The sequence below is a fragment of the Anabas testudineus genome, chromosome 12, assembly GCF_900324465.2.
Source record: "Anabas testudineus chromosome 12, fAnaTes1.2, whole genome shotgun sequence".
In the NCBI taxonomy this organism is placed as follows: domain Eukaryota; kingdom Metazoa; phylum Chordata; class Actinopteri; order Anabantiformes; family Anabantidae; genus Anabas; species Anabas testudineus.
In genome coordinates, this window is record NC_046621.1 from 18,661,838 (window position 1) to 18,677,925 (window position 16,088).

At 38.4% G+C, this 16,088-nt stretch overlaps 1 protein-coding gene and 1 long non-coding RNA gene across 3 annotated transcripts in view; both read right to left on the reverse strand.

Moving 5' to 3' along the window:
* Nucleotides 1-2,355: 2,355 nt before the first annotated feature.
* On the reverse strand, nucleotides 2,356-4,697 carry LOC113158056. 2 transcript variants are annotated; one of them, XR_003298550.1, is made up of 2 exons: nucleotides 4,545-4,697; nucleotides 2,356-3,722 (listed from the first exon to the last, which is right to left on the reverse strand). It is a non-coding gene; the product is annotated as an uncharacterized LOC113158056 (long non-coding RNA). The 2 variants fall into 2 exon arrangements; XR_003298551.1 differs by having other exon boundaries at nucleotides 2,356-3,738.
* Nucleotides 4,698-12,627: 7,930 nt separating this feature from the next.
* Nucleotides 12,628-16,088, reverse strand: part of syne3 (spectrin repeat containing, nuclear envelope family member 3) — a 37,161-nt gene continuing 33,700 nt past the window's right edge. Inside the window, exon 18 of the mRNA XM_026354347.1 lies at nucleotides 12,628-15,662. Coding sequence (XP_026210132.1) covers nucleotides 15,483-15,662 — 180 coding nt within the window. The 3' untranslated portion in view covers nucleotides 12,628-15,482. The remainder of the gene's footprint in view (nucleotides 15,663-16,088) is intronic.

Sequence of the window (16,088 nt, forward strand, 5' to 3'; positions counted from 1 at the left end):
AGTATTCTTACTTAGTTTGTTATTTCACAGCTCAGTGTTTAACAATATTCACCCATTTCACATTTTTCAATGTTAAATGTTTGTGGACTATTGAGAATTCAGCAGTCCCTGATGCACTTGGACCCAGTTTACCAAACCGTTCATCACACTCAGACAGTCAGACTTTTTATTTCTCCTCATTATTTATTCCTGCTCACTACACCTTTGCTCCACGTGCTGTCTGCCAACATCTGCTAATAGTCCACAGCCTTCATAAAAGTTACTGACTGTTTGATTATTTATACAGTTTATCATTGGAACAAAAGGTTTCTCATGTCTTTACAAGCTTTAGAAAACAACTGTAGCAATAGTCACCACTGTACAGTTGATTGAAGCTCAACGTGTCACTACAGGTTTCCAAAACCCTACTGATAATAAAGGTTTGAGGAGCAGCCGTGTTTCCTGTACACATGGATGTTTCCATATTTTTGCATAATTTCAAAATATTCACGTAGTAGCAGGATGGATTCTCCAAACACACAGTCAAAGCAGGAAAGAAACTAGTACTAGTACAGTTCACTGACAGTTCTGTCAAGACTATCAACAAAACATGAATGTTCAGTAAAGACTCAATTCCTCATGCTCTTCGAAGTCCTGCTGTACCTACATATTACTGCAAAGCAGAGGTCACCATGTTGTTTTTCTTTTTTTTCCAACCGTGCAAAAAGTTGGACGTCCTCTTTTTTTTTTCTCCACAGCATTTAAAATGTCTTAGACTTTAAGTTATTTTTGCACGTGTAACATCTGCTCTTTAGAGATTGATTTTACTTGAAATGTACATGAAACTGCTTCTTTCTAAGTTGACTGTTTTAAAATAAGACCAACTGAATTACCCAAGATGTTGTATAAAATACAGATAAAAGTGTTTTTCTAGGCACTGTGTGTTGTGATGTGTATTTTAGTGGGCAGGACACAACCCTCTGAACTCTCTGAGTCACGTTTCAGAATAAACGTATCACTTTCTTTCAGTGAATGGTTTTACGTTTTTCGCATCTGTAGTCAGGAACATCATGCCATGTATTGCAGAACATTTGAGAGTGAAGCAATAAACAGGAAATGAGCTTTAACTCTGATCTTTCTCTAATCAGGGTTTCAAATTGCTCAGTGTGTTTAATATATTCTGCCTAAAGCATTCTGATTGCAGATAGATAGATAGATAGATAGATAGATAGATAGATAGAAAGATAGATAGAAAGATAGATAGATAGATAGATAGATAGATAGATAGATAGATATATATTTGCCAGTATATGAATGGTCAAGCACAGCAGAGGTGCTGTTTACCCTCCAGCTGTGACTCAGGCTCCCAGCTGCATTAATGCCTCCACACTGTGACGTTGATGTTTGTCATCACAGCATTTTCCATTTTCATTTTCAGCAGAACCCAGAGACAAGGCTAGTCGTTCTCCTTTTGACTCAATGGTTGGGTTTAGGCCTGTAGTGCTGATCCCATCTCTTAAGACTGTTCGAATAGAATCACTATGTTTTCAGTCTGTCAGTCAGTCGGTCGGTCTGTCCCATTCTTGTAAAGGAGATCTCAGAAATGACCAGAGTGAATTTCTTTAAATTTGGCAGAACTGTCCACCTGGATTTGGTGATGATATGATTAGTTAGTCAAAGGTCAAGGTCACTGTGAACTCAAATCTGTGTCTATTCTTGTGAAAGTGATTTTACAGGAATGCCTTTAAGAAATTACTTCTTAGGGATGAACTGATTCGATTTTGCGTATAGTCACATATTATACGTCCTCGTTTTTTCAACTGTGCTGTTCAAAGGCAAGTCCACACGATCTGACCCTCCCTGTCCATTTTTATACAGTACGTTACAACTCAGCAAGATTCAGTCTCTTTGTACGGTTCAACACAAGCCAGTTCGGTCAGGGACAGTTTAGCCAGTTGTTTAAATGAACAGAACACAATACGTCCTCCATGCTCACCAACCTCCTCCTTGTTACTTAGTGTTCATTAGCAGTCTTACTACAGTACAGTAGTAAGTATAGCTGTTCAAAAAATGTACATGATTATTGCATACATGATTAAGTTTGCGCATTAGCTTAAGCACATTTGTTGGGGTTAAGATAGCAATGTTTAAGATGCAGGGTAGGGTTTTTTTAATGTCATGGTGGACAGGGGAGAGCATGAAAAACAACAATGCTGACCATTATTGACAGGCAATTAACCCAAGCTGATCCCTGCCCACCACAACATTGAAGATAACAGGTAGTACTGAAGTTGTAGTTCCGTGTTGTGCATATACATAAAAAAGAAAGTAAAGTTCAATAAATAAATAAAACAATAAGGTTTCTCAATCTTTGCATGAAACTATTAGAATTGAATTGAATTTATTCCCATAAAACATATTCAAGATATCTGAGAAAAAATATGAAAAACATACAGGAAATATAAAACTGGAAATATCAACTTGTACCCACATTAATTAAAGTCTCTGCGTAACCATACAGGCTTTAACATCTAATGTACAAAACTGCTACAAACACACCTTTATGTGTTGGAGACAGACATCTACACTCACTGTGCAACTAGAGTTGTGTTATATGTCATAGAATATAACATTTACATAGAAGTAATTGTTTACAATGCACTTTTTAAATATAGGTTCAAAAAAGACAAAGTATAGAAACAGGTCAACGTAATAGAACACACTTCCTTACCCTCTTCTCTACAACACACATATCAACATAAGGTCATAAACACACATTCCTTATCTCCCTATCACAGTCACAGTGTTCACCTCGCTGTCCATCTGTTGTGTGACTGTCTGGATGCAGAATGCTGGAGGCAGCCAGAGAACATGCACACTGAACCAAACACACACTCTACAGTCATCATTAGTTTCATTCATTCCCATGCACTGAGAATACATGCAGTTCGAGGAAGGTCAACTTACTAATCGACTGCACAAACACAAAGTTGATTCAGTTTGTCTTATCATGCAGCTAACTACAGTCAAATCCCAATGAGTATCACAGTTTGCTCAGTAAGTGCATCAGTTTGGAACAGAGACCTTGTATTGTGGGGTGGAATGGGTAGGAGGCTTACAAATCAACAACAATTGTTTTTCCTAAATTACAATCAGCAGGATCAGTAAAACTATGATCAAGCATGTTACTGTAAAGATTATTATTAGATGCTCTCTTCCTGTAACCTTTGTTTAATTTTGCATAATGCAGATGACCTTATTTCTCAGAACACTCATTTCACTTTCAAATCCGCAGCAGCCCACAGAATACGTGTGTTTAATTAGATTTGACATAGAGCAATATCAGCTCTGGCATCAGAGGGCTGTGAGGGCTAAAGCAGCGTCTCATGGGCTGATCAAGTCCTTGAATGAATAAGCTGGAGAAAGATTCATCTGCCCTGTACCTGCTTGCAGAATGACCTACTGTGCCTGTCCTGAAGCCATTTTCTATGGCATACTCTGTGTGACTGGAGGTTGATAATAACATATGATGCATGTAGGCTTTCCCATCAGCTTTGCCAGGAGCTTGCTACATGTATATCTAATCCTTTGCAATGATACTACATGAGTCAACAAGTGCTTGAAGACATTGCTCCACTTACTCATGTGGACACAGTCCCTGCAGAAACATTGACGTCTCTGTTCAGATGCCAAATCCAGTGGTGCGGTTTGGCCATGAGATGCAGCTACGGGCTACACAGGATCTGTAACACAAAAAGCCTTAAAGACAAATATGAAAATGGAGGTGTCGGATATGAAAACATGTTTTTCTTATTCTAGGTGTGGACAATTGTGTTTTGACATTTAAAATAACTTCTTAAAAAGCAATCCCTCTTTTGTGCGGGGGCTAAAAATGTACCACTCAAAATAAAATGATTTGTGTTCTTTAACACTAAAGATTAGAGTCATGTGCCTGGTTTACTATCAAATCTTTATAATTAGACTGTACTAAACAGGAACAGCATGACGGCATTAGCACTCCTGCAAGAGGTCCCAGATTCGAGTGTGAAAGCTTGCTGGGCCCTTTCTGTGTGAAGTTTGCATGTTGTCTTCATGTCTGCGTGCATTTCCTCCAGCTACTCTTGTCAGTTATCTTGTTGATCTAAATTGTCCATAGGTGTGAATGTCACTGTGAATAGTTGCCTGTGTGTCACTCGTGACAGAACAGCAACCTGACCAGAGTGCAACCAAATTATATTTTAATATAATAATACTAGGATACCTAGCAACACAATTCAGGTTTACATTTATGTCACTATCCTAGAAAATATTAACTTGCATGGGCTGTGTCTAAACAAACATAACGTTACATATATACTATATGTACTATATTTATTTCTTTAGTACCAAATGTATTGAGTGTTGTCTTACTACATGAAACCCCCAGGAACCCAGCAACGCCTCTAAATGAACGGGCTATCTTTTGAATTGCTAGAACATGAATATTTCCCTTATCAAGAAAGCTTTTACTTTTTTTATACTGAATCAACAGTAGTGTTCTTGTAATCCTTCATAATGGTACTTACTGTAATTTATCTAGCTTTGTTCTGCTGTCTGCAGCACTGAGGCGTTTGAAAGCTCTCTGTCTAATCAATGTCACTCCCCCAGGCTCCTGTCCAACACAAATCAATCTGAGCGCTAACCACAGCTCCTCGTCCGGTACTCTGTTCTGCTCAAATAATCACTGCTGTCCCTGAATGCCCGTTTCAAACTCAAACGTTACCGTGACAGTGACAGCTGCCTTTTTTCTGGTGCCTGCACTTGTTCAGCCTGTTTAGTCAATGATAATGGAAATATACCAAGTATTCAGCTCCATGATACATTTTTTTATCTCTACTACAACTATTGTTGTAGGCTCAGTGTCAGCACACTATTCCACTATACTGAGTACAGCATAGTACAATCTTTGCAGAATTTGATAATAACATGATATTTGTATCTGTGGAGTGATAATGAAGGGGTTGTCTTACACTATGGTATTATTACACATTTTTACTCTTTGATAAGTTTCACACATTTTGAACCTTTTTTTTCCAAAAGCTCTTTGAAGGCACGTTGCTCATACCTCTTTTCACCAAGCCTGTTTAAGGGCTGGTTTGGAGCCAGTGCCTACTTTTAAACCAGTTCTTCATGTTGTGACAGCCAGAGAACAGGCTCTGGACCAGGAAAGCTGGTTTCACAGTAGCACCAACTCTTGGCTGGTCTAGAACTAAGAACCAGCAATGACTGGGGACAGGATTATTCACGACCAACAAGACCAACCAAAATTTTGTGACTACCATTTAAGAAACAGACTTAGAAAAGCATCTGCTGAGTCAACAAGAAGAATACAAAGTGTCAAAGTCATGACAGTAGGAGAGGTCTATGGAGAAGACCCAGTGTGTCCTTGCACTGTGTCTGGCACTTGCCAGAGGTTCAGTTTTAAAGTAAAGCAATTTTTGCTCACTTAACCGATTGCTCACAGCCAATGTCTGAGAAATGTCATGAGCCAGTTCAGCATTTGGTTAGCTCGGTAAATAATCAAGTATTGTTCAACAGGACAGCAAGAGATGGTCATTTTGTTTCCCTTCCACTTAGGCCTTTAACAAATATGAATATATTAGAGCTCATGCATATTTCCTAGATATCCATCCAACACATACAACCTAGAGAAGACTTTTGCCATCCACAACAGTTTTGGATACCGGGGTATGTTTACAAAGTCAAAAGCAACACATATTAAGTGATGATGTAGTCTTCTATTGGTCTTGCTGTGCTAGAATGCTCGGAAACCAGACATTTATAGAGATACACAGTAACATATTGACATGGCTTAATGGTGGTTCTCTGGCCCGTAGAAAAGAAAACTGGTTCTTTGAAGTTTCACAAGTTAAACCAGTTCCAAACTGGAACTAGCACCCTCCCAGTGCTACTGCCTGGTCAAAAAGTGGTAACAGCAAAACAAGTGGATCCATGAACCACAGGGAACATATCTTTAAGGATTTCCAGGTAATATATCATCTTTAGAATTCATATAAGTGACATTTTTCAGGCAGTTCCTACTCACAAAATAATTTCCCCTGGGACTTCTTCAAGAGGTGTAGAGGTGTGGGAGTTCCTACAGTATGAACTACAGAAATTAATGTAGTGATACTCTTACACTAGCTTTAGAAGATGCTGCAGTTCTGATGTCCAACCCCCAGTTCCACAAATCCCTAAGGAGGATGTAAAAGCCCTTGAACAGGTGGTAAAAATCTGTCAGGTTCCCAGGACTTCTTAGTTGGGTACTAAGGTCATTGATTTGATTTGACTATTCCCTAATAAAAGCTAAAGATTCAATGCTTCATAGGACAGAGGACAGATATCAGATTTAGAATTCTATCTGCATTTGAAGAACATGAGACACTCCTTCGAAGAAAGAAGAGGCCCAGTCCACAGAGTAAAGATAATTAGGATTAAACGGTGTCCTTCTAACTCATTAAGACAAAATGTAGTGGACACATTCACTTCACTTCAATTAAGAAAATAATAAAGCCTCAGTAGGTATAGACTCTACATATTCATTGTCCAGTTTTGTTATTGTGAGAGGATAGAAATAGGAACAACCAACTAGTTGGAGCTAGTTTGGTACTAAAGGAGTGATCAGGCTATTTTAGAACACAAATGCAAAATGCTTTTATTAACTGGGTGCAAATCGTTTCACTTTGTGAGTTAGAATAAAGACTGTTCTGTCAAAATGCTGCTCATTTCGAAAAGAGTCCGCCCTGCTAATTTAGCTCCATGAATTTGGCAGAGTGTGAGCTCCAGATTGCAGCACAGCTCGGTGGGCCTGGCTGGCAGGCCGAGGTGAGGGCAGTGTGGGAGGCTGCACACGCACATACTCATTGAATCAAAGCACAAACACTCCAAAGCACACTTGACAAGCACAGACGTAGGCTTGTAGCTCACATGACAATGTAACAATGACTCTGGAGAAAGTGGATGTAGTGGCACAAGGTAAAAACACTGACTGATGGACATACTGTTTCAGCTTCATGATTGCATAGAGACAATAAATACTGATCAAACACTGAGAGAGGTTCTAACTGTTCTAAAAAAGCACTAGGGAGAGTACACAGTATTCAGCTATAATATTATAATTTTTGCATCACACCTTGAAACACTGGTAGATTGTGCATCTTCATTGTTATATACATTTAAAGTATTTGCATCTCTTTTCTCTTTAAAGGAACAGTCTGTGTACTGGAAATACACATTTCCTCAGTATAAGCCACATGTTCTGTATTCATTTGATTGTGGACACTGCAGATTTGTACTTTGCAAGTTAGAATAATTTTTCTTCAGATAGAACAAGTCCACAGATCAACATCACGGATCACATGAAGAGACACTGTGATGGCCTAAATTCACAGAGCTGTGATGAAGTTCTTAGAACAACTCCAATGGCCAAGTATCTGGAAAAACTTTAGGAACTAGTACTGTTTTAAAGGCAGAAGGAACATCTCATCTAAAACATATTATTTATGAAAGTATACTGAAATGACGTTTTAGCAGCCCACTGCAAGTCATAAAAATATTTCCAAAGAAAATTACCATTACTGTCATATAACAAATAAACACTGCCCGTCAGTGAACCATGGGTTCTCTCCAGGTACTCTGGCTTTCTCCCACAGCCCAAAGACATGCTAGTTAGGACAGTAGTTTTCTGGCTGTGTGATAGACTGGTGACATGTCCAATGACAGAAAAGCCATTCTTTGTTAAGTTGTTGTTTATGGATTTTTTTTTTTTAAATGACCATATTCTTTAGGTCTTAAAACAAAACACGCAGACAACAGATTCAAGCTCTGAATTAAATTGCATATTTATTTCATCATAATACAAAAACAACATTGGTTAAATAGAAGATTTTTGAATAAAATGAAGCATTTCTACGCAGTTTCAAAACTTTAATAAAATAGAGTTGTATGATTTCATAAAAAAAAAAAAAAAAAAAGCTCTTACATTTCCATAATGAATACCTCTATCTGTCAGCAGACACTGGCATTTAGGACATCTCTGCATAACAAGCGTGCTCCAACTAATTGGACATCTTCTTTTCTGTGTCCGTCACACACAGGACATGTTGTGCTCAGGAGATTCAAGTCATTTTATATGTTGCATAAGATATTGTTGGATATATACAGTAATAATGTCAGACTTAAGCTGGGCATTGCATATTCTTCAATGAAGGGACATGCATAATAGAAGACAGAGCAGTGCAATAACAAAGAGTACCATAAAGCCTAATGGAGGGATGAGGAATACAGTATCAACACGCAAGACAGGATTGTAACTCATGTATACCTTGGGTATACAAATGTTATAGCAGGGGTGTCCACTCCTGGTCCTCAAGGGCCACTGTGCTGCTTGTTTTGCAACCAGCCCTCCTCTTCCAGCTTCGGATTGGCTGAACACACCTGATCCAGGTAATCAGCAGTGGGTAGGGAAGAGATAGTAGGAAAACTAGCAAGATAGTGGCCCTCGAGGACTGGGATTGGACACCCCTATGTTATAGAGAAGTAGTTGTAGTTCATAAAGTTACATACAGATTCAAAACATGTGGTTATGGCACCAAGTACAGATGATTAACTGGATGGTACATATAAAGCTTTAAGGCCATTACACATGTGTGCCTTCAATAACACATGGTACATCTAGCATATTTACACATTAGAAGTCTTCATGAATGGAATTCTAATACACCAGTGTTGTGATATCAACTCATTTCATATGAACATGATGGTTTTATGTCATAAAAAAAAAGATGTGGTTAGAATCCCCACACCAGAACCTGTGGAACACTTGACATGTGGTGTTGTCACCATCTTCTTCAGCCACAACATTGACCAGATATAGGTCTGAGACACTGCCAACCACTCTCAGTGGATAAGTAAGGATAAATAATTGTCTGTGATGGTCAGTGTACAAATGTAAAACCAGCAGACAGAAAAGTTCCTGCTCTTGATGTGTTCACATGATAGCAGAAAAACTGGCACTGTGCCTGAGGGTGTTCAGCAAACTGTGGAGATGGTAGGTGGATTACTGGGCCATGAAACCTCTTCTAAGTCAGTGGGACAGAATCTGTAGCTGCTCTCTGCTTGGATTTAAGGCACCTACAGACCATATTTCAGCTAAATTATTATGACTGGTTGTTTAGTAGGCACAGGTCATAGCAATCAAGCGCAATGGAATGCACCTTGTATTCTGTCTGTTCTTAACCCTCGAGGCACCTTGGGGTACCAAACGTGTACATTCTGCTGATTTTGGTTTTTCATTTTTCAATATCTCAGTCAATTCAAAGGCTATCTGTATGAAATTTCCCCAGGATTTTTCTTTTATTCTAAATTTTAAAATTCCAATTCCCCTCTATTACAAGGTGTATAGAATAGGAGATATGCAAAATGCATACACTCTTTACCCTCGGGACCCGTTTTGGTCCCATTGACTTCCATTATAACGACATATTTTTGATATACTGTAATCCTGACCTATTATCATTCTTTTCCCATTAATACCAAATAAATCTAAGCCTCTACCTTCAAAATACAGGGAAAAAAGGTTTTACGGTTCATGATCCCCCCAAAACCACCAGGGTCAGCAGGGTTTTATCACATAAGGTTTCGATCGAGGACTGGTTCTCTTACGTTACCAAAATGCATGGCAATAAGAAATCTGAGCACCACAAAAATGGTCTTGGTGTGTGGGACTGATGTAAAAGAGTAGTGTGAATGTGGGTGAAAATTTATTTTTTATGTGTGTGTGTGTGAGTGTGTGTGTGTGTGTGAGAGAGAGTTACTGTGTCCGCATGTGAAATTTCAGTCATCAAAGGCCCAATGGGCTCAGTTTATAAAACAGAGTGAAAGTGATTGAGAATACATTTTGTGTGTGTGTGTGTGTGTGTGTTTGTGTGTGTGTGTGTGTGTGTGTGTCATCAAAGGCCAATTGGGCTTTGTCGTTACTTTATCAAGAGAGAGCCTCGTCTCTCCTATTGGATGTGTAGTAAACACAGACATGCACCTGCATAAACATGCAGGGAGAATAGTTTGCAGCCTTGTCTGGCTGGTCATATGTCCTGAAGACAGCCATCAGGGGAAGAATGAAACTAGGCGAGGCCCCTGCTGCAGACTTGCAGTCCTCTGAGGAGAGTGAGGAGCAAGTTACCAGCAGTGAAAAGTCAACCGAGAGTCAGGAGAGATGAGAGGTGGAACTCCTGCTAGGCAACTAGGTGACCTTCAACTCTGGGGAGGAGGAAGAGAAAGTGGTAATATCTCAATAGAGATCAAAAAAAGGGGAAATCCTTTGGTCTGCCACACATGAAGAGCCCCTGACATTCTTTCCCCCTCCCATCTTGACCCCAGGATGGACTTATACTTTGCATTTGTCAGGATCAGCGGCCCTGAGACTGCATTTGAGAGTATGTGCCCTCCAAACCTGGAAATTATGGGTTGAAGAGGTTGTCTGAAGATATTATGGGCTGAAGATGTTGTCTGCCTGCATGCAGACCTCATATGCGTGCAGGTTTCAAGTATATCTAGGAATATGACATGATGGACATGTCATGTTACAATGCCTATGTCCTGCTCACTTCTGTGGACCCATGCTGGAACAGCATGAAGTGCTGCAGCTGGCATCTCTTCTTAGAGTCGGTTGACAGAGCTCTCATTGCCCCGGCCATGGCAAAGAGGAGGCATTTGCACAGAGGACTGTCTGCAGACAGACTGGTCTGACAAGCCTGGTGCCAGGACCATGGTCATGTGGAGAAAGAAGAGGAGGAGGAGAAGCTACAGCCAGGGACCTCAAGAAAGCAGAAGCAGTGTGTGTTGTGCCCACAGTGCAGAAGGGTGTGGAACCAGTGCACCAAACGTGGAATGCATGCATGCTAAATTCACCTCACAGGGATCTGTGGTTTATGCATCAACATGCATTGCAAACACACAGACACACATGACAAAACAAAACATCTTTTGACAGAAAATAACAAATTGGTAAATATTGCATAGGAGTTTTTCTCTCCTGTGCTTATGACAAAAAGGGGATAACACAAAAAAAAACATATAAAACTGATAAAAACCTTATATATATGGATAAGTCTGAAGCTGTTGAAGAGATCTAATGTGGTAAAACTGAAAAAAAAAATATTTCTAAATAACACTTTTATTTCAGTTTTATGAGAGTGCCCATTTTGGACCCGGAGATAAAAGGTCTAAATTTTGTACATAAACTCTTATTGCTGCAAAAATAATAATGCATCAAAATCAAAGTTGTTATCAATTATTGACATAGTCAAGGCTCTAGTACCCTCATCCTGAATATTTCACTTTGCATCTTATTTTTGGTAAATACTGCATGTTTTGTGTTTTTGCCTTTTGAAAAATTGGGGGTTCTCATGACAAAAAGGGCATAAAAACCTAAAAGAACATATAAAAAATCATAAAAACCTTATATATATGGATAGGTCTGAAGCTGTTGAAGAGATCTGATGTGGTGAAAGTGAAAAAAAATATTGATATATCACATTTTTATTTCACTTTTATGAGAGGGCCCGTTTGGGGTCCCGAAGTTAAATAGGTGTAAGTTTTTTGAATAAACTCATATTGCTCCAAAAATAATAATGCATCAAAAGCAAAGTTGTTATCAAATATTGTCTTAGTCAAGGCTCTAATACCCTCATTTCGAATATTTAACTTTGCATCTTATTTTTGGTAAATACTGCATGTTTTGTGTTTTTGCCTGTTGAAAAATCGGGGGTTCTCATTACAAAAAAGGCATAAAAACCTAAAAAACATATAAAAATAATAAAAAACTTTATATATATGGATAGGTCTGAAGCTGTTGAAGAGATCTGATGTGGTGAAAGTGAAAAAAAATATTGATACATAACATTTTTATTTCACTTTTATGAGAGGGCCCGTTTGGGGTCCCGAAGTTAAAAGGTGTAAGTTTTTTGAATAAACTCATATTGCTCTAAAAATAATAATGCATCAAAATCAAAGTTGTTATCAAATATTGTCTTAGTCAAGGCTCTAATAACCTCATTTCGAATATTTCACTTTGCATCTTATTTTTAGTAAATACTGCATGTTTTGTGTTTTTGCCTGTTGAAAAATCGGGGGTTCTCATGATAAAAAGGGCATAAAAACCTAAAAGAACATATAAAAATCATAAAAACCTTATATATATGGATAGGTCTGAAGCTGTTGAAGAGATCTGATGTGGTGAAAGTGAAAAAAAATATTGATATATCACATTTTTATTTCACTTTTATGAGAGGGCCCGTTTCGGGTCCCGAAGTTAAAAGGTGTAAGTTTTTTGAATAAACTCATATTGCTCCAAAAATAATAATGCATCAAAATCAAAGTTGTTATCAAATATTCACTTAGTCAAGGCTCTAATACCCTCATTTGGAATATTTCACTTTGTATCTTATTTTTGGTAAATACTGCATGTTTTGCGTTTTTGCCTGTTGGAAAAATCGGGGGTTCTCATGACAAAAAGGGCATAAAAACCTAAAAAACATATAAAAATAATAAAAACCTTTATATATATGGATAGGTCTGAAGCTGTTGAAGAGATCTGATGTGGTGAAAGTGAAAAAAAATATTGATATATCGCATTTTTATTTCACTTTTATGAGAGGGCCCGTTTGGGGTCCCGAAGGTAAAAAGTGTAGGTTAATTTTAAAGGTGCCTCGAGGGTTAATAAGCAGAAAATGAATGAAGCTACTGCTGTCTCAGCAGGCTGATAAGACACAAAACACACATAAATGGTAACATAGTTACCATAGCTGAAGAAGAAGGTTACCATCACCACGAATCCAAAGTAATCTGTTAGCTTTTCACCCAGGTGGGGTGAATTAGATGTTCTGCATCATACTCTAGTACTTTGCTTTGTGGACAGCATCTGTGTTGGTCTTCAAATTAACGCGTCTGAGACAGTGGCTGCCTCAGTACTACTGAGACTCGTCAAGTATTTTGTAACTTGCAGCTTCATTGAAAAGATGATACAGTTCGCAGATAAACCTTAAGCTATTTTTCTGTGATAGTGTGCACAGGAAAGAGGAGAGCGTCTTTCTGTTTTGGACCATAAGAAAATCCACAATATTTCTTTGGTGGCAAACAAACCAGGCAGCAGGACTCATGTCTTTATTGGTGTTTTGCTATTATTTCTAAACAGGTGACAACTGACTGATAAACCAAAATAATCTGGCATTAGAATCATGCTGCCGTGATTGAGAAGTGGCAGGAAACATAGACTCTTTTGACTCAGTATGGACTTATTAGTGCAACTTAGTTTGGTCACTGTTGCCATAGCAACATGATCAATAATACACATAAACCCAGCCAAAAAAGGAAAGTAACTGTGCATGTGATAGGGTGTGGGTGTATTTTTAGAGCTCTGTGTATGGTGTGAAAAGAGTGAGAATGTGGGTTAAATGTGGTTTAAAAAGCGGCTGCAGGCTATTTTGGGTTTGCACTAAAAAGGTGATTGCCAAGTTTTACAGCTCAGGCACTGGCATCAAGAGCACACGGTGGTCCAAGAATATGTCAGGGGCCACAGCTCTATGGCTTTCTGATTGTTTTCACTGGTGGTGGGCTGTGAAAAGATCAATGACTGCGCATGAGCCAAACTAGCACCTTCAGAAAAGTACCCGCTCTCATGAGATGAAAAAAGACAAGCGATGTTAACCCGACTGCCTTACAGTATGAAAATCATGGACACCAACATTAAACAGTAGCAGAATAGCTGTCACAACATCGTGAAAAAAAAAAAAAAAGGAGGCATTTTGGTAGACTCTGCAAAAGTTCAACAAACATTTTAACCATCATTCTCAATTGTCATTCAGAGCAGTGAATGTGGTTTCCATGAGGTAATGAGTATCTGAGTAGACATCATCAATATCCTTCTACATCCAAAGAGTAAAGACTGTTTCCTTAGGTTTCTTCATGTGTATTGCTTTGACTTTGCTAAAGTCTGAAGTCAGTGTGTGTCCACACTGTTTGCAACATGATCACCATTTAATAACTTTGATATGAAAATACTTCCACTCCCAGCAGGCTCCAACAAAACAAAGAATCTTGTCTTGAATTGGATTTGTGTTTTTTGGTGTACATTTTTCAAATTCCATTTATTGAGAAATTTCTCTCATTTGCTCTCTGACTCTTTGTTTGTGATACTGTGTACTGCTTTTCTAAAATCTTAATCCCAGACAGAAAGCATAAGTCAACCAACTGGACTTTCTAGGCTCTGTTCCACAAGTAAGAAAATCTCATTTTAAGTCATGACATTTTTTCTGCATATTTCTAAAAATAGCACTGCTCAAGAGTGCCTTGTGCAATCCCTTAGATTTTTGTAGACGGGTGGGGGGGAATTTCAAACTAAATAACAATAAGAACACCATTTCCCAGAGGCTGACAGGTGATTATTGTGAAATAACACCTGTAAATTCATAAGTCAACATTCCAGCAATACAAAGAAAGGATTCTCTGTTGAGGCCTTTCTTACTCTTCCTGCTCACAGAGCTGAAGGATAAGAATTAGCCAAGCAGCTCTCAACAACAAAAAGGTTTCTAATACTAAGAACATGTTTTCTTTTTAAATTTAAATACTAAAATAAGAACAATTTTAAAATATAAACCTGCTCTTGTAGTTCTTTGCAAACTAGCTACTATATTCAATGTTGCTACAATACTATTTTTAGCTGAAGATTACACAGCATTTTCTAAGCAGAGCCATTGGAACACTTGATGAGTGTAATTACAACTAGGCTATAGTTTGCTGCTTAGAATATATGAGTCTGACTCTGATAGAAATGCAGTGCTTGCATCAATACTATGTTTGGTGCTTATGCTGCTGTCTTTGGTTTGGTTCTGCTTTTATATTATATGAATATATGAATGACTAGCTTTATCCCAGCCTAAATATCTACAGTGTGATGAAAATCAAGGGACAGCCAGGGGAGAATCAATTCCAGTCAATTGATGAGGACTAACAGAGGTTTGTAGGCAGGATTCTTAAAATTCTTACTAAATAGTAAACATTTTGAGTGTGGTTCTACCAAATAGAATTTAGGAAGATATATACTGACTTATGAAAATGGTTGGTGCCACCATAAGAAAATAATCTGCTCAGATTATATAAATGAATAATTTGCAATTATTGATTTAACAATGGAGACAGAAGGTTGAACTGTGGTTTCCATCTTAGCAGAGATTATATAAAACAAATATGTCTCTAAATGACTATTATTCTTAGCAAGATGATCATATGATGATATGATGATGAGTAGTTTAAGTGTTTAAGATTTGTTGCACATGAACATTTAAGCTTTAAAGCAGCACAGTTTTTAGACTGAACTAAATGTTTTGAAGTCTTGTTTGTGTTATAGTTGCATAAGCTATGGGCCATTATAGGAGTGTGATCAGAGGTTACTGTATCTTGACAGTTTCCTATGTGGGTGGAGGTCCATCGTAGCGGAGCATGATGTTGAAGGACCGGGCAAAGTTGTTGGAAAGAGAACAGTTGCCTTCATCCATAAAGGGCAGGAGGAGGGCCAGGAGCAGCAGAGCCAGGAGCAAAAGCCACAGAAGAAGAGCCACCCGACACACCCGCTGCAGCAACCTAGGCTTCTGCAACAACAGCAACAGTGCACATACAGTATGTCATGCAGGATGTAGCTTTTCAAATTGGAAAATTCTGACCCACTGAAAAATAAAAATGATATAATATATATATATATATATATATATATAATAGAGAATAGATATAATACCCGATTTGATGTTGAATGACCCGTGTGTGTCCCGTGTACATTACTACACAAAGCATTTACATTTAGTCATTTGACAGACGCTTTCATCCAAGGCAACTTACAGGTGAGATACAAGGTTTATGGGTATGCAGGTTTAGTGTAAGGAGGTCTTGCCTAAGGATCCTTACTAGCTTAGGCCACATCTGGGCCCACCTTACTCTCCAACATGGAGAGCAGTGATCTTACCACTACACTATCCAGCCACAAGGTGATGATTTCCAGATCAGTTAATACTGAACTGAAA